Source organism: Centroberyx gerrardi, chromosome 5, assembly GCF_048128805.1.
Source record: "Centroberyx gerrardi isolate f3 chromosome 5, fCenGer3.hap1.cur.20231027, whole genome shotgun sequence".
Lineage (NCBI taxonomy): Eukaryota > Metazoa > Chordata > Actinopteri > Beryciformes > Berycidae > Centroberyx > Centroberyx gerrardi.
This window is the reverse complement of record NC_136001.1, coordinates 20,437,699-20,464,289: the sequence shown is the minus strand read 5'-3', so window position 1 is coordinate 20,464,289 and position 26,591 is coordinate 20,437,699. Positions and strand designations below refer to the sequence as shown.

Below are 26,591 nucleotides of genomic sequence, written 5' to 3'. Positions count from 1 at the left end.
ACTTGGTTTGTCATTGTAGTGTAACTGAACTGTGATAATATGAAGTTAAAAAAGGTAGGATTTAATTGGGAGTTTTATAATTTAAATAGGTCGATGAGAATATATATTTGGATCTTGAAGTAATGTTAAGGACAAATGAGAGTATTTAGAGTGGTCTGATAATTGTTGAGTTACATTAGGTGATTGCTTTGAAGAATGGACAGGATCTGAAAAGTCTGAAGAGTCAAGGGTAAAAAAAAGAAAAGCTATGCAGTCTCAGAGTCACTGATAGAAGCATGAACCCACTATTCAAGTATGCAACAGCCGTGCAGGGAGGTGACACTCACCTGTCCATGATGCTACTACAACAAACATGAATCTACTGATACTCACTCCTGCCTGTGCTCGTCTCAGCCCTACTGTCCCTGGATGAGAACAGCACAGCCTCTTGACGTGTAATGTTATTTTAGGTGATTCATTGCCAGATTACTAGATGACTGGAGAAAATGCCCTGTCATGCCACAGGGAAAACAGCCCCTTATAATGTAATGAAAACCCTGATGACTACTCCTGTCCTGGCTCAAAGACTTCAGACAGTTTTTAGACTGTGAAAACCGTCGGACTTCTGCTTTAGTGACAGCTGCCTGCCCAGCTGACGCGTGTTTATGCTTCTCTCTCCGTAGATAGTTGCAGACGACAGAGAGGTCACAAGAGAGTGCAAACCGTGACACAGACTTTGTGTTTAGATAACACGGATGCTAAATGTTCAGTCGGAGGTGAGGAGTGCGCTGAAGGCTGTGTGTGTTTTTCTCTATATGTCCTGTTGAGAGAGAGAGTGGGCTATTTAAAGCTGTAAAAGGAGGTGGAATAGGTGTAACATTGGCTTGTCAGTGTAGGCTGCAAAGAGTTTGTAAAGTGGGACATACGAGCGTGTCCCTCTATTCTTCCAGCCCCTCCACACCTCTTTTCTCCTCCCTCTGGTCTCTGGAGGGTGATTGCAGAGAAACACAAGACAAGGTGCAAACCCAGAAATGTCAAGCCAAAGTCAAGTGGACACATAGTTATTTTTTCCTCTTCCTCCTCTCTCTTACTCTTTTTTTTGTAAACATACGTAAATCAAACCATCTCCAGCAATTATGCAATAAAATCTTTCCCTTTTTGCGTGTGATCCACTACCCACATAGCACTATGAAAGATGAGAAGGCCTGCTGTTGTAACTCGTGACAACAACACAGATACTGCATTGCCTTCTCTGACTAAAGCTGAAACTGGCCATAAGTATGTCAGTGAGAGTTTGTCAGTGGCAATGAAGTAGAATTCACACAACATAGAGCATCATGGGTAAGAAGCCATAGATGAGGAAGTTCAGCTCGGAAAATATTTTGCAGCTTTTTGGCTTCAGTAGTTAATGATTCTTTGATGAGTACCAGAAGCAGAGTATATACAATGGAGCTGAAAGCATCTGACCTTATTGAGTAGGCTGTGTGTGTGTATGATTGATTGGTTATTTGTTTCTCTCTCTGCATCGCTGCTGCCTGGGGCAGTATGGAGGTATGTGTGGGTTATGACACTGTAAAAAGCCTATCTTTCCACCATCAACTGCAGAACAAGCTCTCATCGCTTGTTTATAATCAATTATTTGGCACACAGAGCATTGCTAAAAGAGTAATGCAGAATTGGACATCCCTGCTTTATTCCTGTCTCCCCTTCAGGCAGCTCAAATCACCAATTTAATGTCTGTTTCTGTCCTCTGTTATGACTTGTAAAATCATAATAAGCATGTAAAAGTGAACTATGAACATGAAACCTCTGTATCCCTTACAGAGGAGGGTTTGACAGACACACACTAAACAGAGCCCTCCTCTATATTCAGGTAAACTGGGGTCGCCTTTGAGTACTTTGAGGGTTGTGTACTTATAGCACTTGACAACTACTCAGAACTAATTATCGGTGTTGTATAACGAGGAAATGAAGTACTTTTGCTGGAGCAGTGATAGTTCACCCAGCATCTCTAGCTAATAAAGAGAGTTTATTCCAGCAGAGACATCAGTGAGAAGGAACAGGTGTGGTGGTTATTAGGGGAGGGATTTGTTTTTTATGTGTGGGATGATGGGAACTAAGAGAAACTGTCAATAGTAAGGAATTTATATTGAAGAAGTCTAACCAACAGCAATATGATACAGCATCAGAGACAGAGAGAATATGACTAAAATGTTGAGAGAAGGGTGAAGCAACAGAGGAGGTAGAAAAATGGAGTTGGGGATGGAGAGGGAGAACAGATTGATGAATGATCCATCCTCTATATAGGACGGCGTCTGCAACTTTTCAGGAGCCCCAGAAAGCAAACTTTCTCCCTGATATCATTCTGGGTCAGGACGCCTCGGGGGAAGACGAGAAGCAGAGCAGGCCTGGCCTTTCCTCCTGCCCAGCACACTGTTCTGTGTATCGCTCAGTCCCCAGCGCCGGCCCTAGCAGCTCTAACTGTGATCTGAAATAACAGATAACTTATTAATATATCTCACTTCTCCTTTGGCAACAGATCATCATTCGGAACAAAATATGGCTCTGTGTTTCATCAGAATAGGCCACCATGGTACTACGGTCATCACAGACATGACATGCTACTTTGATATACTCGCATAGCAGGTGCTACAAGTGATGTGCAAACAGTTGGACAGCATAGCAGCACTAATGTTACCATTTCTACTGTCGTACTACTACTGTACTGGACTCCATTACTAGGACAGGGTGACAGAAAGTCAGTCCCTGCCTGCTGGACCTCAAAGCTTAGTCCATCTGCCATCTAGAGGACATGAGGAGGATAACGAGAAAACACCGACAGCAGTTCCATCCTTACCCTTTTACTTGGTTCTGAAATAACAGTGTTAGAAATAAGCTTAATAACTTGTCAAGTACAGTACAAAGTCCATGACACTGATTATGTAGATCAGTGAAATCAGTGATTCACGGTAAACTCCAGGGCACCAAATCTGTGCACAACTGGCTGTAAAAATTAAAGGTTACGGCTGAGTCCTTATACAAATAAGAATTTACATATTACATAGGTACTTAAAACAATAATGGTACATTTGGCCATGTTTTTTACAAAAACAAAAAAAAAAGTAAATAAAGTACAGTAGGTGAAAGCTTTCGCCGCTCTGGCCTCCAAGGAGACATGATAAGGGATAACATAAAAATGAAAGGTACACTTATATTCCTCTTTCAGGTTCATTCTCTTTTATATCAGTGCAAATAAAGTAACCAGTTCTACCAAGTCTCTACATGTATGTATTTACATTTAGCCTACTTGCAGGACCATCTCCGACAATACAGTACATGGCAAAGCTACAGACACTTTTATACATATAAAAAGACATTATTCATACTTTAATACGGCCTGTGCTTCAAAATATTAGGCATAGAGAGGAATTTACTCTTGTTTTTTTCCAGTGGAATAATACCTGTTGAGATGAAGGCATGAGGAAATAATTCTTTATCTGAAGATCAGGCAGTAATCTTTCCAGAGTGGCATGTGAGCAACGTACTTTGGCCACATTGAGATCCATTACTTATATTTTTGGCACCCTTGAAAACAACAGGAAGATTGTATTGTAGTGAAAGTCTATGTTTTTTCAGTGGTTGAGATAATTTGTTTACGCCATTTTAAAATATCTGACATATTTAGACTGAATTATCAATGTTAAAAACACACAGTTAAAATAATTGAACATGTTCTTCCTCCTACACACTGTGAAAATATTCCACCACATTTCCCATGACTTAGAAGTCCAACTACGCTGCTCAGCTGCTGGGATATACGGGTCACGTTAATGTGCTGTTCCAGACTGGCAGATATCTGGGCCAACACCTCTCCTGGCTCCCAGCATCACACCTGCTGTAGCAGCAGGTTGGGGACACTGGAGGTTGACAAAGTAGGTGATCGTGTCCCCTCTCAAAGAACACAGTGTCTTCTTTTCTTCAGTTTGGTGAGTTACTGCTCTCACAGATAACTGAATATATTCATCATTCTTCATTTTCCCTTTTTGTTTTCACAGTCAGGCATTTTCCGGGACAGAAGAGGAACGACAGTTGATACTGAGTTCCATTTTCGGCAACCCAGCCAGGGTGGCCAGTCCTATAAAACTGTGGCTTCCTCCATGGCATTTACCCACCTGTGTGAGGAGCAGATATATTAGGAAAACAGCGTACATTTTTGAATTGATTATACCAGTGTGACTTGCACTTGTGCTAATTCATGCTAGTAAGGACCATCGCCTCTTCTCATGAGTTTCTCCCAGTTCTGGAAAGTACAAATTCTGTGCCTGTCAACATGATAGATGGCCACATTATCAGCGGAGCTAATTTTAAAGCGTGTTCCTGAATTAGAAAAATGAGAGTATTTTTCCTGGAGGAGTGAGTTTAACCAACTTCTCTGTTTCCCACACACACCCCTCTAAACTCACTCCACACATATCAATAGCCCCAGGTGAGTTAAACTAATTTTTTTGAATCCATTATACATTAAAACTGGCTATCAGATAAGTGTTTATAAGTGTATAGCGTCCTTCTCACCTCTGGGCTGTGTAGTTGTCCTCAGCTTTAAAGGTGTAATACAAAGTCTTTTTGTGATAAAGCTGGAAGACGCTGGCTTCCTCTGCCCCCTCTTGTCTGTCAGGCAGCTTCACTGTGAAGCCCAACAGAGGCAGAGTCTCTGACGCTACTTTTTCCTGGACACAGAAGAATAGGGAGGGAGAGAGATATGAATTATACATTATGACGATTTAACTGTAGGCTTTTCTGTACTGCTAGTTATTTTATTGAACTGAAGATTAGGCTAGGCTAAAACTCATGTCTCACTATGTAAGGTGTCTGTGAGTGTATGGATGTGTCAGGGTTCCCACACTTACTTTACAATTCAATTCCAAAAAATAAACTTTTACAAACGCTATGATATTGAAAATTTGTTTTGTCTGAGACTCACAGCAACCGCTTTGCAGAACGATTGCATTTTAGCCTACTAATTTCTCTTGCATTTTTCCAAATTACTCTTGACTTATCATTATTGAAAATTTCAGGACTTTTCCAAAAGTTTAACGATATTATAACATTTTCCAGTCCTGGAAAACAAATTTTGATTGAAGATTTTCATGACTGTGGGAACCCTGGTGTGTGCGGTTCAGGTTCAAGGGGAGTGCACATTTCCCCTCACCTCTTGGGCCCGGTAGGTGTAAAGCACCTTGTCTTTGAGGAGGAACCACAGTCTCTTCCAGTTCCTCTTGCTCCTCTTGCTGCGCTGCAGACTGCCGCTTATGGAACCTTCCTCTGACACGGTCACCTAGGCAACACAGGAACAGGAAGAGGCCTCTCATTAGTGACATCACATTGACATTCCACATCATCAACAATCCATTTATCTGCACTGTGCGGTGGATACAGCTCCTCTGGAAAGGGAGAGATGCGTGTGTCCTGGGTGTACCTGGGTCAGGGAGGCGCCGCCTTTCCGGTGTCTCCAAATGTTGGGAGGGTGAATGTTTTGGAACACAGCGGAGAGCGGGCGGCTGGAGCGGTTTGGCCGAGGGCTGCTCTTACCTGCCAGCGCAGACACATCTCCTGCAGAGAGAGGCATCATCATTTTAATCATTGTACAGGAGGGAGAGAGGGAGAGAGACAGACAGACAGAGAAAGAGACTAGGAAATGTGAAGTTGTGCACCTCTCTTCTTGAGTTCGCTGTAGCAGTGGTCGCACACTTTGGCCATGCGGTCTTTCATGTATTTCAGGGGATATCTGTTCCTGGAGCAGCTCCGGCAAACAATCTGTGTCCAAAAGCAGAAAGGCACCTCAGGCACTTTATGTTTAGCTCAGGAAACCAGAACTGATGCAATTCCTTACATCTTGACTTGTATTATATATATCTATATGTATATGCATTTTTGTATGTGCATTTTGTTTGTGTGACTCACCCTCCCGCAGGCATGGCAGTGGTGTCTACGAAGCGTGAGGCTGAAATCGGAGGTGCAGTTCATACACATCATCACATGGGACACCGGCACAAGTGTGGGAGCTTTCTCTCCTAGAGACAGCCGCAGACGCTCTCTGGCCTGGTACACACACACACACACACACACACACACACACACATAAACACACACACACACAGCTTTATCACACTGAGGAGACTGATGACCACAAAGTGTATCGACAATCTCATTCTGGTTTGGTGAGGGAAAGCATGATTTTTCAGCATGTTTGAAGTAACACATATAATACAAAGTAATAATAATAATACTGTGTCTAAACAGAGGCAGACAATACAGTTTTGCTCACCTCTCCTGGGCAGCTGTTGAATGCTACGGCTCCTCTGGTATGCTCAGTCACAGTGCGACTCAGAGTGTAAAACCAGTCATCTCTTTCACTGCAGGAGCTGCACAAAAATGCACAGTCTCACAACTTCACTACACTATTATTACTAAAATATAATTCAATACTGTAATATTAGATTGCCATCCTCCACGGCAATACAAAAAAAGATAAAGCATATGAAAACCTTATATGCATATCAACTGCAATAGTGAAGGCTTTAAAATGGTTCGTTCATAAACTATAACTTCTATAGTTAACTATAGTTATCACTTCTACAGTTCTGTGAACCGTAGACCTTATCTATCCTAAACTATCTTTAATATTCATTTAACTCTTTAATAATAGCTGCACTGACAGCATAGAATGAGAATTTAAAACATGTCAGTAAACCTTTAGATATACAGGATCCTGTGTCCAGTTTGTACAGTATATTAAAACATCATGATGCTTATGGCAATTTTAGTTACTCTACTTGGTTCTGAGCTATTCTGTTGTTATAAATGTGTTATTTTTCATGACTGCCATTTTCAGATAATATCAATCATAATTCAAATAGGACGTGTAACAGTTTCAAGGCAACGGTGTGACCCACCTTGCAGACAAAGTGATGGAGATGTCTGTTCCTTCAATCTTCAATACATTCTGGACATTTTCTATGATGGGTTTACTGACCTGGAAAATCAAGCAGTAATACCACATATCAAACATCAAACCAAGTAAAAGAGAGACAGAGAGAGTGAAACAAAATTTGACAGTCTGAGGGTTGGGGAGCAGCTAGAATCCAAAGTCACCACTAGCATTCAGGCTATTTTTCCAAATGTAGATCATCGATGATTGCAAACAGATAAATGATTTCTTGAAAAGTAAGAAATACTATTATCTAATATTATCATGACTGTAGTTTGTATATGTGTTGGAAGTACAACATTTTGTCAATGTTTTCAAAATGAAAATAAGCAACTATGGATACGCAGGGCAGCAAATATTGGTGGTTGAAACTCATGGGGGTATGCATGCTAAAGAGAAAACTATCTCCACTAAAGTTTAAGGAAAAAGTGAGAAATTAGAGAGAGACTTGATGGCCTCTGACCTTCATCCCTGTGAGTGGCAGAGTGTTCTTCAGTCTGTATTTCCCATCCTGTTGAGGGTAGGTGTACAGCAGCACATCGTTCATCTGACAACAGAGACAACAGGTGTCAGTTATCTGTGTTATGAAGGTCAGAGGACAGGTTAAATGGATTGACTTTTTAAAATAATGACAAGGTTGATTCATAGAAACAGTCCGGCTGCCCTGACGGGACCAAGTCCTTTGTGTAAGTGCAGTTAGTCTCCATTTGGTGGCGCTCTAAGCTAATAGGAAACTTGACTTCAATGAGCTCATGTTTCATACTTTTTCACAGTTCACACAGTTTCCATTCCTATGTGTAACGCCTCACCAAAAAACACAGTTTGTGATTTCATATGTACTAAACTAGATTATTGGTGATGATGAAGGCGATGGTGAGGAAGATGATGCCATCTAGTTGGATAGCTTACTTTACTGGCCTGTTGGTTTTTTGAGGACTTTTAGGATGGTTGTTATGATGGCATTGATGTTGTTTATGTTGTGATCTAGCTGTGTATGCCATTGTGGAGGACTGTGTTGTGTACATTATGATTTGCATATTTATTTACTTTTGATTTGTTTTGATTCACCATTTTGTGTGTTTGTTGTTGCTTTGTATTTTTTATCTGCTGTCTGTTGCCCCTTCAAGGATATTAAAGATATAATGTGCTTGACTGTACTGTACTGTACTATACTATACTATACTATACTATACTATACTATACTATGCTGCTGTGGCACCTGAATTCCCCAAGGGGATTAATAATGTGCTATCTTATCTTATCTATATTATACTATACTATACTATACTATACATTTTTTGTAAAAAATTATATCAAAGCATTTGGGTGAACCTTCAAACTCAGTTTACTTAGACAACAGTAATTTAACAGGACATTCAGGGTATTTAAAACACTGTACCCTACTGTATAATTACCCTCTGTACTTAAATTGTTTTCAATGGGTCATCTTATTCCCTGCTAAAGATGCTGTTTGTACGTTTTCAGGAAAACGCCACCTCCAGCGGACATTTGTTTTGTTGTGTCGTCTCCAACACTGGTAATAACTAGCAAGCGATCATCTATTGGCTTGATAAATTAGCAAGATAAAAGTTATGCAGCAATGATTACCAGCATTCCTCCAGAAGAGACATTTATGAGCTTTTTAAGTGTCTAGTGTAGGCCACAAATAAAAAAAAAACGGCATGGGAGGGAAAAGCAATGCTCTGTGATGATGCTCTATGGACTTTTCGTGAAGGAGCTTAATTTACTGATCTCTCTTGATTCATCTTACAAACTGCATATACAGTACAGTGTGTCATCTCTCTCTTTGACTCTCTCTCCTACTCATATCCACCCTCTCTCTCATGAAGTGGCACAAACAAAACGCCTTCTGTTGGCCCGGCCACAGAGCCGGCCGCTCCGACAGGCGGTGAAGAATGACCTGTCTAAAGTTGTTACTCCGTTTAGACTTATGGCTTTATAAATTACATCCCTCTCCCTCCTCTCCCCTCCCGCTACGTCCTTCAATCTCCCTGTTTACGCTTACTCTTACATGTGGGGCTGCATTCGGTAGATAAGTCATGTGCGACGGTGCTGGTCAGAGGAATGCAGGCTGTCTATATTCAATGAAGACACAGACTAACATTTGGCTGAGAGAATAAAAGCACTAAAAGTTCACAGGTCTACGCTGGTCGTTCAGGGTATAAGGAGCTGCTCTTGACCTTCCCTGTGCTGTCAGTAAAGGACTGGCTCAGGAAGTCGGCATTCAGAAACATCCTGCCAGGAAACCCTGCTCTTAATAGCATAGTCTGGGCATAGAAATAGACCGGGCAGAAAATGCCTGACTCTACATTTTACACTGACATATTAGAGAAAGATAATAAGACTAACTTAGTTGTAAGAAGCTGAAGCAAGTATTGAGATTGTGAAAAAAAAATAGCATAATATGACCACTGGCAATTGTGTTTATTCAATACCTTTAGGTGAGCATTATACTACAAGCAGGACGTGACATTTACCAGAAACAGATGGCGAGGCTGTCTACTCTTCCTGCTGACCTTCATCAGGGTTCCCTCCTTCACAAAAACCTGAGAAAAGAGCATATACACAGGGTAAAATGGAGCTAAAAACTTGAGAACAAACTTGAGACACACGGGGCATCTGCAATACTTTGTCGTTCTTTAAACCAGGACTCCCGGGGATTCCCAGCTGAACGACTGTATAAAGGGCAACAGAGGGGCGGTGGAGGGCAGACGGGGTGGAATGGCAAGGTTTGGACAGAAACAATGCTGTTATCAGAGCGTACCCTGCCAGGCTGCAGCAGGTCCCTCTGGCCACGGACACTGTACTCTATATTGACCAGACGCAGCAAGTTCTCCTGAGACAGAGACAGAGAGAGAAAGAAAGAAAGAAAGAAAAGGAGAGAGAAATTGAGAAGACAAAAGGAAAGTGTTGAAATAGTGTTACGAGGTAATGCATTAAAGTGCTGCATATGCCTACTCGACACTTACCCCGTGTTTCAAACTGTCATTAGCTTGATCTGCAATATCAGACACTATCACCACAGCAGCTAAATGAGACAAAGAGAGAGAGAGAGAGAGGGAGGGCAACCAAGTGAATATAAACAGTATTCATTAGTGATGAGATGTTCCTTATTTCCTTGTCTCCTTGTCACCTAACATATGACACCCCACCCTCAGTTCTCCCTGTGCAGTGTGAGTCAGCAGGGTGTCAGAGGGCAGGAGCCTGGAAGTGGCTACACGTCTGGCCTGGGGTTGGCTCCCTCATCGGAGATAAGAGATAGTGCTGCTGCAACTAGGCTCCTCATGAATTACACATACAGGGTTCACACAGCAGACAGCCACAATGACTACCTGGTGGGTTGCCACCACACAGAAATAGATCAAAACTGGCTCTCTTGTGGCCATCTCTCCATGCCAAATGAGCACAAATAAATTCCCTGTAAACACACTGCAGCACACAGAGGCCAGTAAGGCTCTCCTGTGGGTAACAGAGTGCAGAGTGGGCAGTCTTTGTCCGTGGCAGTCAGAGATGTAAGTCTCCTGGTATTGTATGTTCTTGCTACATTTTTGCTGTACCTTGGGTGTCTTCATATTCCTTGGAATCTGGGGAAAGGTTGTTCAGGTAATCTGTAAGAGCAGGGAAAGAAATTAATTAATAAAAATAGTCAACAATGCTAACACTAGGAGCTAACCCTTTTCTGTCTTCAGAGAGGATACACTGTGTTCATTTACTGTATATCGTTCACACTCAGAGACTCACCAGTGAGGAGCATGCGGTACTGAGCCACACGCACAACGACCTGCAGGAGCTGATGTTTGAGAGAAACGCTCTCCCCAGCTGGACTCTGCTGCTGAGACAAGAAGAAATACAAAGACTTCAACATCATTGCTGTCATTGTTGTTCATTACCAAATGTATCAAAACAACATGTGAAGACAGTCGAGGGCACCTCACTCAGTGTGGAAAAATATTGGCAAAGATAAAAGTTACACTGACAAGCAAATTTTACAACTGTGAGCCTTTCAGCAGAATCACAAGTCAGTTATAAAGTGTGAGCAAGGGCCAATAACACAGAGTGCTGGTCAGCACAGTTCCTTACAGAACAGCAACTGTGTGTGTGTGTGTGTGTGTGTGTGCGTGCGTGTGTGTGTGTGTGTGTGTGTGTGTGTGTGTGTGTGCGTGTGTGTGCGTGTGTGTGTGTGCGTGTACGCAGTAATGTTGTGTGCATGTATGTATCAACACCTTTCTCTCTCTCAATAAACACCTCTCTCTCTCGCTCTCTCTATCTCTCTCTCTCTCTCTCTCTCTCTCTCACACACACACACACATACACACATACACAGATCCTGGGATCACAAATCAATGCCACACTCCTGGCAAAGCAATATGTTGATAGGTCCAGTATAAAGACTGTGCGTTGCCTAATTAGCTTCTGTGAGCTTCTCTCTCGGGATGAAATTGAAAAACATGCAGCTGGACACTCCTCCATGCTCCCATTATGGAATATAAACCAACATTTTGACACATAATGCTTTCCCCGGGGTTAACTAACAGTAACAAAGTCATTCATCCTCCCAAATGGATCATCAGTGCAATGATTCACTTGATGTGATTAATGTGATAAAAGTTTTCAAGTAACCATAAATGAGAACCCATCCCATATTCTCACAGGACTTCATTGATATATTGTAGTACTTTATGAATTGCAAGTATAGACCATGGTATAAAAAACACATTTTCCATTAGAGACTTCGAACAACAAATGTATCACAGAAAACACCTCAGATCAGATTAATGTTCTACTTACTAGGAGCAAATGTATTATATGGAATCCAGAAGATAAGCACTGGGTTTCCACATGCCCCGCTCTACTCGACAAGGCAATGTGTCAGCAGGGAGGAGATTCACATTCACACCCAGACAGCGCTGCTAAAGAGCTGACTTTGGGTCTGTTGTCAGAGACAAGATGTGAAGCCAAACACGGTGGCCTACATGATTGGTGGTCTAGGAGTGTTAGCAGCAGTAACCAGTCCACAATAGATGCATGCAATTCAAATTAATATTTCATCCAGTATTTCATGTAGTTGTTTGGTGTTAAGCAGTGGATTTTGAGAAAATGCAGTCAAGGGTTTAAAATCTGCAGCTACTGAAGGATAAACCAAAGAAAAAAGCTTACTGCATTGCACTAAAGACACAAAGTGCTCAAAGGAATTTTAAACATTTTTGCTCTTAAATCAGACAAATAAAAATTGTCCATCTCTGCCAAGACTCCCCCTTTGTGGTCCATAAAAGCGGGGGGGAAATATTGGAAATTATTTTGCCCAGTTTGATTTACCTCTGCCACTTAAACAGATACAGGCAACTATAAATGAGATACACGCACATAGTGCCACAGAAATTAACAAAATGAACCATAATATTTTCAGACATCCACAGTCCACCAAGATTATTAGAAAAAGGGTGTTATTTTCTGTGCAATTATGACCAATTTACCTAAATACACATACCTGTATAGAAAATAGGAGATAACTAAAGCAACAGATTACTAAACTGCTCTTATAGAAGCAAAAACTGGAGCTATCATGTGACTGCTCAGTTCATTTAGGCCAATTATATCTCCTCACTGAGGTGCACTGGAACTGAATATGTTGTCTAGCTGAAAAAAAGCTTTTGAAAAATGCATCTTACATTCCTGAATATTAAGTTTTCCCTGAGTTCTTGCACAAGAGCTGTTCATTATGTATTTGTTGTTCTGAATTTCTAATGCCAAATGTGTGTATTATATTCCTATTGTCTGTACTTTTAATTCAAAATAACTTCATATCACAGTTGTCACAGAAAAAAAAAACCACATCACTGCATTTTTGGTGACTTTCCCTTGGGTTTCAGAAGACTTACTTTTAACGGTGTAGTTGTCCCTTTAAATTTAATTTGTACATTTATCCACTTAGCCAGCCACTTGCATGAACATTTTAAGGGTTTGCATCAAAGTCACACACACACACACACACACACACCATTACCATCTGACTCTGCCATCACCATCTCCTTTACCACACACACACACACACACACACACACACACACACACACACACACACACATACACAGCATTCTGCTGATAAGAAGTAATGGGCAGAGATGTGAAAGGAAAGGTCCTTGATAGTTATCAAAGATGTGAGGTAGGCAGTCATTTGTCATATTGTTTACACACCACACTGGAACTGGAGACACAGTGACCAAAACCTGACACTAATACGTAACAACTATTAACTAACAAACTCTTAAACCAATTCTGCAAAAAATACAAGATTACATTTGGTACAGTCTTCATAATTAAAATATTGTATTCATGAGGAAAGCAGTGCCATTCAAAATGCTAATTTACAGAAATTACCACTTGGCCACCTTGACTACTCACAGGTACAAACACTAGGTGCTAAATTGTTCAATTGCAAATCAGAGCCGAAGGTGAACTCTCCTGTTTTGGAACAATCAGTAGCAACTTTGCAGAGAGGCAGAGAAAGAGGAAGGGTGAGAGGAGGAGGAGCAGGAGCAGGAGCAGGAGCAGGAGGAGGATGAGGAGGAGGAGGAGGACGAGGAGGAGGAGCAGGAGCGGGAGGAGGAGGAGGAGAAGGAGGAGGAGCAGGAGGAGCAGGAGGGGCAGGAGGAGGAGCAGGAGGATGAGCAGGAGGGGGAGGAAGAGCAGGAGGAGCAGGAGGAGGAGCAGGAGGGGGAGGAGGGGCAGGAGGAGGAGCAGGAGGATGAGCAGGAGGGGGAGGAAGAGCAGGAGGAGCAGGAGGAGGAGCAGCAGGAGCAGGAGCAGGAGCATGCGTCCTGAAAATAGTCCTATTTTCTATATTTCTTCCACTGTGTGTTCTGTATGTAGAACACTTTACTGTATGTACCCAACTGGAATGTATACAGTGAGTAGGCTATCAACATGATAATAGTTTACAACAGGTTACTGTAAGTAGTAACAGAAAATGAAGATTGTGTAAGCCTAGTGATAAGTAAAGTTATTCATAAAAGTGTTTTTCATCGACCACATCAGTGTGCAATTGGTTCATAGAAAGATCTATTATGATGCCATGTGTGTATCATTTGGTCATTTTGGCGTAACATGATTTTGAGTGTAATGTTTGCTTTCACCAGAGTTATGAAGTTTTGCATTTGGTGTCTGCTTTGTTGCTTTGTGTTTAGTGTTTGAGAAAATGAGGTATAGTTCCGGTAAACGTGTGTAAACAACTGAGAAAAATTGTAGGTCTGACCTCAAACTGGTGAACAATGGCTGCAAAGCTGGGTGAGGTTCGGCAGCTGTCCTCCAGTAGGCTCATGCTGCGGTCGTAGTGGCCGATGTAAGTAGTGAAAACCAAGAACTCTGCCTTCCTGGACAGGATGACATCTGCAATCCTCTGGCTGTCCTCCCTGAAGGGAGAAGTAGTGGTGAGAGGATGGGGGAGAGTCATGCACCAACACAAGCTTCATGGACAGGATGAACGCTTGCTGAGCTGCATTAGCGTGTGCATTCTGTGGAAAAATGTGACTGTGGAGAGTAATGACTTTTATTTATGGCATGTGATGAGTGTGTGCGTGTGTGTGTGTGTGTGTGTGTGTGTGTGTGCGTGTGTCAGCGCTTGCGACTGTAGCGCGGGATAGTCTACACTCCTCACCAATGTCGGATTCGATTCTCCAACTCGGTGAGGATTCTGCGATGCAAGGTGTAAACATCAGGTAGCTCATTGAGAATCTCCCTGAGCCTCTCTTCATCCAGCACAGGATCCCCCTCATCCCCCACCGCCGCTCCCACCGCTTCCCGGAAGTCCTGGCACACAGGGAGGAGCGTGGAGAAATTATGATGTTTTGATATTGTGTTTGTATTTAGAATCCAACATACAATTTCAATGAGGTCCACAGTTCTTTCCCCGTTCTTCCCTCCCCCCTCTGCAATGGGACCATAAGATAATATCTGAGAGTATGGAGGACATGAGCTATTATATCAAGTAATCTTTTAATCTCTTACACACACACACACACACACACAAACACATGCACACTCTCACTCTCTCGCTCTCTCACACACACAAGAGAGCAGCAGTTAGGATAAGTTACTTCATATGAATAGAATAAAGTAATTCATATACACCTGCTAAATACTTCCAGAATCATTTCTCATGTCAACACCAATTTTAAACTGCAATAATAACAACATAATCGATGTACCAGTACATACAATTTACTGCTTGCTCATAATGGTACTGAAATATGTGTACGCATATCTTCCTGAACATCTAAACAATATAGCCAAGGCATGTATCTACTCTGTCAGGAATATCTATACGATGGACACAAAACATATACATAACACAAAGGCTTTCTTGGGAAATTGATTTTGTGTATATTTTTGTACTACATTTATGCTTATTGTTCCACTCATACACACAGACATTTGCCACTCAGCTTGTGCTCACAAAAATGTTTGACCTCCTACCACCATCACATCCCCCCCACCCCACGCTGATAGATACTACACCCATTTTATTCTATGTATCCATCACCTTATTGTGATGGTGTCAGACAGCACAGTCTGTTTCAACACATTTAGTTTTAGATTGACTGTAAATAGCAGCATGAAGCAACCAGTTAGATCAGATAAATGTACAGCGCACAGTCTATTAGATTACTCCATCCACACACAACAAAGACGCGATCTGTCAATGGGACGCCATTGTGTTCATGCTGCATCAATGGAAGAGTATGGTGCTTTGAGTACTTAGAGTATTTCACTTTGATGTAGTTTTCAAAACACTGAGACAGTATGTACTTTATTGTCTAATCTTTTTCTCTCTGAAGAGGAAATTTACAGGAGAAATACCGTTACATAATTCTCAGAAGAAGTGAGAAAAAACACAACTTGTAGCGGATGTTTTCATCACAGGATTGAAAAAATAAAGGATGGCAAACTGATCCTTTATCTACTGGCAGACAAACAGACAGAAATGTTTACATGTCAGGGGAATTATGTAATATAAATCCTCCCTTATTGTATAATTCAATGTCATAACAAATTTCCAGGTCTCCACATAGTTCAGATTCCACTTCACAACTGAGCAGATGAAATGAACTACCGATCTGAATATGGCGTCATGACTCTAGTTTACCTACAGAGACACACAGCCACCACACTTAGCACATATCACACAACTCTGTCCCTGTCTACAGTCATACTGTAAATCCCATAGAGAATATCTGTGTGCGTACATGAGAATTGATATAACACTTACTTCCTGGAGAAGCTTGAGGGCTTTTACATGTCTGTGGACAGAGAAACATATAAACAATTCAACATGACAATGGATGGAACGTAATAACACTGAAAGACTCTGTTAATTGATTGGCAAAGGTGTTCGAAGTGATAGGAGAATGAGTTCATATGTAACTTACAATCTCTCTGTGTCCACCAGTTCTTTGGCAATGTAAAAGGCTCTGGATCGACCATCAGGCTGTAAATAATGATATTATTTATTTGTAATATGCTCAGCGATGGAACTAAAGGAATTTGGCACTGGCCCAGCAATTATATTTGGCTGGCCCCTCCACACCTTCTCCAACCAGCAATTAAAGTCTAAATAATGAGGACAATTTTGTACTAGCCCATTAACCTCCATTACCCTATATTAAAATTCTGGCTTGTGAGGGCATTTGTGCAATTTCACCCAAGGTGAACAATATTAAATATGTTTATTTAAAGTGTTTCATTCCAAAATGAGACATCTACCATCCGAAAAAAGATAACACCTACTCACAAAATTATTGATAAAACAAATTATAGTATTTTTTTTAAGGAATAGTACCTTAGGTCCTTGGTTGACAAAATGATAGCAATTGTACAGTCTAGATTCTCTGTATTTTAGAAATACTGAATGATTACGTTTTTTTTTCCAAAATGGACACATAGTGTTCTTCTATTATAATGGAACACACACCATATCTTTTCAACATATAAATATTTTTTTCCAGCACCATGCAAACTCAAAGCACAATTCTCAGGACTAACCTGCCTGTCATAATTGCTGTCTGCCGCTCCCTCCTCTTCCTCAGAGGTGCGTCCTTGGTCTTCCTCACCTGCCGTCTCTCCCCCTTCATCACCCGTTGACCCGCTGAGCGGACCAACAGCTAAGGAGCAAACGTTGTAGGCTTCTGTGTAGGCACTGAGGAGAAAGGCAGATCAGGTTAGTAAAATTTAGCATACACATAAACATATGGACACACAGGCACATGCAGACAAACACACACACACACACACACACACACACACAAACTGCACTACACTGACAGCTTGTATGCAGTCACACTTATAAGTCAACAATGAAAAGACATTGACAAATCACTAAAAAGTAAAGATGAATATTTCTGATTGTTAAGCAGTAATCAATTCCAAGGAGCTTGCTCACATATCACTGCAGCCAGTTCAGCCTATACAGTCTGCTAATTTCTAATAAATTTCAAAGGCTGCCTGTATATTAGATTAAAAATCATTGGTTATGGAGAAGATCAATGTAAGTTTGACACTGATCCAACACTGTCTACTAACAAACAAATGCAGTTTCAATAACATCACTGCATTCCAACATGTGGTCTAGTCTGTGAAGTAACATTTCAGTTGTCACCACAAATGTGACTTAATGGCTTTATAATATGAACTCTCTCCATAAACCTTCATCTGTGAGAGAATAAATCAAACAGATGAATCTCATTCAGCCTTCTCAGCTGCCTTTATGTTCCTCTATGTTGAAATATCACTATAATAATTAAACGTATTCAGTGTTAGAAGCAAATGTGAATAGATAAAACATTGTGGGTCTAGGGAAACCAATAAACTGATACTGTAAGGCCTGCAGTGACAACCGTACCTAACCCAGGGACACATATCTGTATTTCATGCTACAAGATACACTTCTGCAGGGAGCCCAAATGAATATGCTAATGGTTGCGGCTCAGTGGGGAGTGTAAGCTATGCTAATAACAACACATCCTTGAGTTACAGTAGCAATGCAGTAGTCCTCTATGTGACCAATTGCCTTGCCAGTGTTACTGCTATGTTTCACTCTAAGCACCAATGGATTTAGCCCCACTGAGATGTAAATTAGCTACACATGATCAACATATGTGGGCAATTCAAATCTCTGCATCTCACATATTACAGCTACATGGCCCATTACTGCTCATGGAATCAAGCTTTGGATGGGATACCGGGGGGTGCTTGAACCACAAGCACCAAATGATATGCACAGTTTCTACTTTAGGCTTTTAGATCACTCTCAAATAAGAGCAACTCCTTCATCCGAGGACATTCCCTGCTTTAGCTCTCAGGGACGGCTGGTGAATCACTGCCTCTGTCACTTTTCTCTCTGGTGTCATGTTTTATGAAGGCCCAAGGCAAAATCTACAATGATAAATTGCAAAAGGAGATAAAAAAAAATATTCATTCTCTTTTTTCCTTAGGCTCTTAGTGAGCCAATTTGTTCCAGTGATAGCAGTGGTGGGGCAAAGAGGCCAATGATCTCTAAACTATGTGTTAATATTGCCCCTTAGGCTGTTGCAAACCTGCCAGCACCAACCACCAGCGTTGCTGTCCATCCTGATATTGCTTTAATGTGATTACAATCAATGTATTCCCAGGCAGTTCAAATAGAGTGAAGAGAATAACAGTCACACCAGTGTTCAGCTGGTCCTTGTTTAGCATAAGCATAGAAATCTCAGGCTCTTGCAAAGAGAAATGTAACACGTAGCATTTTTATTATCTAGTGAAACAGCACCAACATACAACTGATGGCTTATTGCTGCGTTGCCAGAAAGGGTATTCACCCCTGAAACTTTTACACTTTTACACTTAAACCTGATGTGAACTGAGCTATCTCCTTTCATTCAGCCAACTCTCTCTTGCCCTAATTTTTCCTGAAAACAGTCAGTACAGAGAGACTGGTGGCTTCTTCCCTAGGAATGACCTGGCAGTAACCACACAGTCCCAACACCCCAATCTTAATTTAGACAACACCTGAAGTCATAGCCACCCAATCCCATTATCCAACCTACTGCTGTCCAGACAGACCCACAGTCTAAACCTTCTAAACACTAGTCCACTACAAACAGTTGCCTAGGTAAATCCTGTGATTTAAAGCCTACCAGCTCAACTATATGCCCAACACAACCCCTAAGACTGTGCAGGTTGGCATTGACGTGTGGATATTCAAAAGAACACAAGTGTATTGTGTTAGTTGAAGCAGCCTGCACCCGGCCTCTGTGTCCCTGTGTCTATGCCAAACCTTTGTGGTACTATTTCTAAAGAAAAACAGTCTACCCTGCCCATGTTCACACTGATGAGAAAACCAGGCAGTGTGTATGAGGATTGATTCTAACATTATCTTTTAACACTGGAGCAAGAGCTGACACTGTCACAAACAAATAGATACTTTAATTTTTAGACTAGATAGACTGAATGAAGAAACACTTTACTACTTTACAAAAAACAATACTTGTTTCCTCTGAAGGGAGAGTATGAAAAGAAATATTGTCTCCATGTAATGCAATCTCTACAAACAAAAACACACCAAAACAAACTCATCTGAGAAGAAGATTAATAGGGAAGTAAGTCGTTGTATGCCCAAACCCTATGGATGCACAGCACCAGCAGAGTTAAGTACAGGGTGAGTTGGAGTGTGTGTAGTTCATAGAAAATGTACTATTTCTATTGAGTACTTCAAGGAAATATGAAACGTGATACTTGTTTTAAACTGAAACCATCGTTTTGTCATCCATTTTGCCAAAATCAGTATTTTAGTCCCCTTATTGTACAGCTTTGCTTGCGCACAACACCAAAATGGTAAACATGGTAAGAGGCAAGCACTGCAGTAAGCAACTGCTGACTACAGAACATACAGACACTGAGATTGTATCTCGCCCCGTTGTTTCTGATTGGCTAGAGAGAAGAGCAATGACTCCAAAATGCTCTGACTATTAATCATCCTGAGCGGCCTGTATGATAGGGGCACAGTGAGCAGGAATGCAGGGGGGATGGGTTAATGTCAATGTAGCATGGCTGATCACACCAACAAATAGCATCACAACAGGGAAGGTAGCACTAAGAAGAGAGGCAGGAGTAAAATGGCTCTATGTACAAAGGCAAAGCCTACTTCTGCATTGTTCTTCTAAACAGATGATTTATGAATGAAACCAAGACAGACCCTTTTAACTGGGATCTGAAGAGTACCCCCCACCCAAACACACACACACACACACACACACACACATCACAGCTGGGGCTCGGTATGTCTTAGTACAATGCAAGAGGGAAGCTACTGCACTTCCCTCCTTTTCCTCCCTGCTTCCTATCTCCCCCACTGTCCATGTCTGGTGTGATCACAGCAGCAAGGGACCCACCATAATAAATAGTTATAAATCCTCTACCCCAGGGGCGTAGTAAACCCACACAGTGGCCAAGCAGCAATAAAAAAACAGACTAGCGCTCGGTATGAAAGGTGGCAGGGATCACTAATATTACTTCCAGGTGCATCCATCTATGTCAGTATACACACACATACACACACACACACACACACACACTTTTTCCATACCTTTCTGTTTCCTGTTCAGTTGACTGAGTTTTGCATTCAAACCCGGGGAAGCTGCTCATGTCCACATAACCATCCGTCTCACTGGCAGAGGCCAGGGCCCGACTGGGATGGTCAAAGAACTCTGTGAACGCCCCAAGCCGAACGGGCCTCTGGTGCGGGACCTGGACATTCTCATAGTCAGAGCTAATGGCAGGAACGTTCTCGTAGTCTGAGGTATCTGCATTAGGGAAGGAGATGGAGCGAGGCTTGGTGAGAGGAAGAGGTGTGAAAGGCACCCGGGAGCGGTCCTCAAATGACTCCACCCGGACAACGCTGCGATTGAGAAAGGCAACAGAGCCCCCTTTTCTTTTGCTGTCTTTGTAGAACAAGAAGGCGGAGGGGGACTGCGATGAACCCTGGGGCTTACTGGCAGAGCAGGAGTTGAGAAGCGGAGAACTACTTCTGCTGTGCCTGCCTAAATCTAGCAGTCTGCTGGGCGCGTGGTGGCTGGACTCTGATGAGGACCTGGAGGAGGACGGGTTGACATCCGCCGCAGGCTTACTCTCTGTTTTTCGCCTGAACTTGAGCATCAGGAAGCGCTTAATGGAGGATTTCTTTTTCTTGTTCTTTTGTGGTGAGTCTGCCTCAGTGAGAAGGGAGGGGGAGCTCTTAGTGATGGGCTTCTTGGTAATATAGGCCAGCTCGAATGGAGGAGGGATGTCCACCACAGATGTAGGTGTGGACAGGCCGCTGGACGACAGAGGTGAGCACCGGGAAAAGCTTCCGGACGAACAAATGACATAGGGCAAAGAGAGACTGTCCTCGCCTCTCTCCCTTGGGGATCCCTCCCTCCCCCTGTATACACACAGAGGAATGTCCCGTCCCTCCATGGAGAAGGAGCGCGAGTACAGAGATAAATGATGGGGTTTGGAGTAGCTCTTGCTCCGGACAGTGTTTAACATGGGACTGCTGCTCAGTGCAGGTCTTGTTTGGTCAAATCCCCCCACGCAGGGCTTCTGACCGTTAAACTGTACTCCCATCTCAGCCACGTTATTAGCCATGCGCTGCGACAGCGAGCGGGAGCGCATCACCATGGACTTCTTGTCGAAAGGGAGGACATTTTCACCCTCCGAATCATGCCCGGCCTCCTCGTAGACATGCTCATCACTGACATCCTGCTCCGTATCAGTGGTGTCGTCCAGAAACGGCACTATGTGGCCCTCCAGGTCCTCCTCGTCTCTGAAGACATCGGAGTCATTAGGGGAGAGCAGCTGGCTTTCCGAGAGAGAAGAGGTCAGCGAGGTGTCAGTGTCCGTCGGTACTGAGATAGATACTAGCCTGAACCTTGAATGACAGTCAGAGTGATTCAACAAGGCCTCCGCTATCTGAGCTTTGTGTTCTTCGGCTTTGACGGACATCCTTTTCTGACACAGTCTTACCCTGTCCTCGTCATTGTTGTCACTGCTATCCTCATCGCTGTTGCCTATCTCCACGTAATCCTCAGAGGACACACACTCTATCTGGCCATTGACTACAGATTCCTCACATAGCGAGTCGTCATCATAAATCGACTCATATGTACTGGGTGGTATTACACTGTTGTTTACCAGTGAATGCTTCTGTGGCGTGAGTCGACTCTCTGGTAGTCCATGAGCTTTGTCGTTCATTGGGCTCAGCTCTCTCTCAATAATGTCCTCAGAGGAGATGTAATAGGGCTCAAGGTTTGGATCGACCTCTGAGGCGATGTGTCTGTCAACTGTGTCAAACAGCTGGTGTTCAGGGATAATTTCATAAATATTCATGTGCTCTTCATCAATAAAGTTTTCATCCCTTTCCTTAATTTTATGACCACACTGCACCTTCAGGGTGTCACAAGTGATGCCACGGTCAGGAGCTGATTCCTCTTCTCTCTCCTCTCCCTCCATCAAGGATATCTGCTGGGTAACAATCGGCTCCATGTTTTCATTGATGAGGAGACCAGGTTCTTCTGTCAGAGACTCGGTTACTTCATCTGCTGTGCAGTCAGCGGCTTCATCCTCTTCGCTTTGGAGCTTCTCCTCCCTCTCATTCACGTCTCTATTCTCCAGCCCAGGCACTTTTTCACCAGAACAGCAGGCTGCCTCCTCGTCGATGCTGGTAACGGAAATGTCTCCCACTGAGAGGCCGTCTGTGTCGGCCAGCGCCTCGCCTGCGTCACAACCATCAGCATCCATGTGCTCGGTCATGTCTGTGTCAATCATTTCCACGGCGTCCTCGGAGTCAGCGGTGAGTCCAGCATCACTGACCCAAAGCGTTTCCAGAGAGTCCACCTCCTCTGTTAGGGCACTGTCAGTTAACCTCCAGTCCTCCTCCATCTCCTGAATCATATCTTCTTCCTCTTTTTCTCCCTCTTCCGTCACCTCTCCTTCGCTCTGCGAGTCATTCTGCAATTCTTTTCGCGCTGAGCCAAGGATGTAGAAGCCAAATTGTCGCTCCACTGGTCCCTTGTCTGCAACCTCTTTGCTTAGAGAATCCTCTGCCTCATTTTCCTGATGAAGCTCGTCATCTGAAGGCAATAAGCCCCCGTTAATGCATCCCTCATGGGTGCCTGAGAAGAGGGGGTCCCTCCCATTAAGATCATGTGGGACTTTAGGTTTAGGGGCTACAGGAGGTTTGGGACCCCGAGCTGTACAGCAGGCTCTAGACATGAGAGGGGAGGGCAGCTTCAGGCTGGCGTGACAAAGTTTTGGCTTTGGAGCGAGAGGAGGCTTGGTGCAGTCTAAGAGAACAACAGGAAAAGGAAACTGTAAGATTATGCTATTAAAAATAACTTACAGTTCGCTGTATCTATAACTGTTCAAAGATGATTTAAATACTGCACAAATAATATTTGCTTAATATTGTTACTACTAAATGTGTAATAATGACATCTATTTGTGATGAGACTATCATTGTCATGTTGCTAAAGTTTGAACATTTTGTTAGTAAAATGCTATGATTAACAAGATGAAGTCATATCTTGGCAATCTACTGCACAAAACCAACGCAGGTATTGTGTAAGCTAAATTATTTTCCCTATTTTCCTTAAAGTTCTGTGCTATAAGGATATGATAAAAGATTTAAAATGGATAATGTACCTGGGGAGGGTTTTAACTGTACACCCTTTGAGAACAAAACCTAAAAATCTAAGGGATTTCCCTGACTCACTTCCTGCGATTCAGGGGAGAGAAACCCTCTCAGACTCTCTTTACTGCTTTGAGGACAATATGGGAGCGCAGCAAATGCCAATGACAAAAAACAAAGGGCAATAAATGTAACATATGTAGATTTAATAAAGGTAATATATATTCCATCTATAAACACTTTTAGAAAAGGACCTGAAATCAGTGCAGACAACAAGGTTGTCAAGCACAACCTTAACACGAGCAAAGGGCAAGGCGTCTCACTTTAAGAATTTATATGCAGCATACTATTCCTCTGGCATGTAACAATGCTATCAACATTTATGAACATGAGTATCTACCCCCAAAGGCTAGAAAACACATAATCTAGACTCTATGTTGTTATCAAGATGTGCAACTTGGACTGATCTGTTGATGATAAAGCAAGGCTGGCTGACTTTGAGGATTTTGAAGGTTTGTCTACGTTTTCACACCCAGATGAGATTGGATTGTGCCACATTACAGGTTATGGGGAAATCCTCATTTCATTTTTCTATCAATAGGGCATAAAAGTGAATGTTCACCAATACAAATTGAACTGCCCCCTGGCATCAGAAAACACACTTTAGTACTGAAATTAAGTGGGATTCCCCGTTTAAGACACCACACATTATGGTTTGCTTGGCATTTGTGTTGGCAGCTGGATTTATAATCCATCAACAGGGAATGTAACATAGATCATTATGTATAATTGGTCAATTATAAGCCATATGCCACATAAAACTCTCTATGAGAACTCTCTCTCTCTCTCTCTCTCTCTCTCTCTCTATTGTAATTCGCTTGCTAAAAATATATAAAATATCTAACAAACACTGAATATATTAAGACTCAGTTTAATAGTTTAATAATCATCGTTTAAAGTAAGTTATCTCACCTGTGTTCATTTTCGGGCAGCAACCATCTCCAGCATCAGGGCAGTTCGTCTTCAAAAGCAGCAATACTCTGAAAATAGTGACAAAGAGCCTGTCCCAAAGTTAAAGTGTTGAGACAGAGGGTGAACGTGTCGGGACACAGCCTCGCTCTTCCTCTGACAGTGAACCGCTCCTCAGCTGCTCGGCTGTGCATCGTACAGTGCGGAGGACGCGACTGGCAACTGAATGGAGAGGCTCAGTCCCCCAGTTCACCCACTTCAGGCTTCCTCCTCGGTAGCAGCACCAGCAGGTCCAGGTTCAAGTGTTGAAAGAAGAAGAAAAAACTCAACCTACTGAATTTTCTACCTTATTTTACTGATGAGCAATTACCGCGCATTACCTTCACGAAGCATCTGGATAGTTCAGGTGTTAATGAAGTGAGCTGAGGTCAAATCATTTACTTTATAGTGTCAGTGCTTATTGCAGACATTACCCCAGGTTTAAGTTGAATCACTCTGCGAATAACACACGCGCACAATGCACACACGCGCGTGCACGCCCAAAGCAAATTTTTGTAACAAAGCAATTTTTAAGTTTTATGTATTTATTTGTTTATTGGGGGAAAAAAACAGAGGATGTGTTCTTTTCTCCAATTTATTACATCTCTCAATTATTTTCTATTTTTATTTCAAAATAGTCTTAATTTGTCTGGCTGATTATTATCAAGATGATTATGATTATTATCAAGCCTCAGTATTGATCAGTATTACTAACCATGTCTCATTCATAATCTTAATGATCCTAAATCAGTCCTATACACTGACACACAAACCTTGTTTTCCTGCCCACTCATCTGACTCTCTGATTGGTGCAGAGCAGCCCCTTCTCTACATAACAGGAAATTGCTCTCCCTGTTTCCTGCACAACCCAACTTCACATCCTTAGCAACTTATGGACTTCATGCTCACGTTTAACCCCTTGGAGTGTTGTGACTCATTCATGATGAAGTAAGGGAATCTAATTTTACTTCTAGATTGTGGTCAGCAGATAAAAATTTACACCAAACATATTTTTGATGCGGAGTCATGGGTGGATCACTTGAGTGGGTGGTACAAGGTTAACACTTTAATCCTATTTCTATTATATGTCATTTGCATGGTAAATTGACCGGCCTCACACCTCAAATTTCTGATTCTCATGTTACTCACCGTTCAAAGTGAGGCTAAGCTGAAGCATACTGACTCTTCCTGGGGAACGCACCAGAGGCTTTCTGTCTTGATGTGACAGTGAAGGCAGCCATGTCAAGACAATGAAGCCATGATGTGGAATCTGTAATGCTTTAAACTCAAAAATCAAGTCACAGCTACGGGAGGGGTTACTCCAGACATAATTCAACATGCACACAGACACATTAGTCCATAGCCACTGGCACAACAAACACACTGCCCATGATGGGTTCCCTGATATTTTACTGCATTAAATCAGCCAGGCAGTCTTGCTCTGTCCCACATGGCCCATCGCAAAAACCTGAAAGAATGCTTGGAAAAAGTGGGAAACACAAACCTGTTACTGCTATGTTCAAACAATCAAAATGCACTTCAAATGCACATCAAAATATTTCTTCCAGTGTGCTACTCTTGCTGAGGTTACAAACAACATCAGTCAGAGTGTTTGGCTCATTGAAAAACATTATGTGGCTGCACCTTTGACCCCATTTTGTTGGTGCAATAATTGTGTTTTCATATTGAGTCAATAAAGGGGAGGAAGCTGAGCTCTGCGGCCCACAGCATGAGAGAATAATGACGGATCTCCTGACAAACAGGGCAGCAAAGCAGGAACGGCAAACATGAAATCATGTTTTCGGTTCCACACGCACACACACGCACACGCACACACACACACACACACACACACACACACAATTAATTTTAGAGATGGTCATTGGACCAGTGTTGATT

The 26,591-nt window shown here is 42.4% G+C and overlaps 1 protein-coding gene across 1 annotated transcript; it reads right to left on the bottom strand.

The window, feature by feature from the left end:
- Window positions 1-3,103: 3,103 nt before the first annotated feature.
- On the bottom strand, window positions 3,104-24,793 carry fgd5b (FYVE, RhoGEF and PH domain containing 5b). The gene is made up of 22 exons (XM_078283450.1): window positions 24,657-24,793; window positions 22,703-23,340; window positions 20,604-22,645; window positions 17,027-17,180; window positions 16,414-16,472; window positions 16,254-16,284; window positions 14,643-14,794; window positions 14,241-14,397; window positions 10,730-10,820; window positions 10,546-10,596; window positions 9,958-10,016; window positions 9,753-9,824; window positions 9,466-9,534; window positions 7,431-7,514; window positions 6,933-7,012; window positions 6,305-6,401; window positions 5,941-6,078; window positions 5,691-5,793; window positions 5,456-5,589; window positions 5,189-5,314; window positions 4,552-4,706; window positions 3,104-4,151 (listed from the first exon to the last, which is right to left on the bottom strand). The coding sequence occupies exons 1-22, from the start codon at window positions 24,664-24,666 to the stop codon at window positions 4,115-4,117; spliced, it is 4,539 nt and encodes a 1,512-aa protein (XP_078139576.1). The 5' UTR covers window positions 24,667-24,793; the 3' UTR covers window positions 3,104-4,114.
- Window positions 24,794-26,591: the final 1,798 nt, after the last annotated feature.

Coding starts and splice junctions, on each gene's coding strand:
- fgd5b (XM_078283450.1), bottom strand. Junction 14,398..14,642: donor GAGAATCGAATCCGACATTG/GTGAGGAGTGTA, acceptor TTCTCCCTTCAG/GGAGGACAGCCAGAGGATTG. Junction 4,152..4,551: donor GACAACTACACAGCCCAGAG/GTGAGAAGGACG, acceptor CTCCTCACACAG/GTGGGTAAATGCCATGGAGG.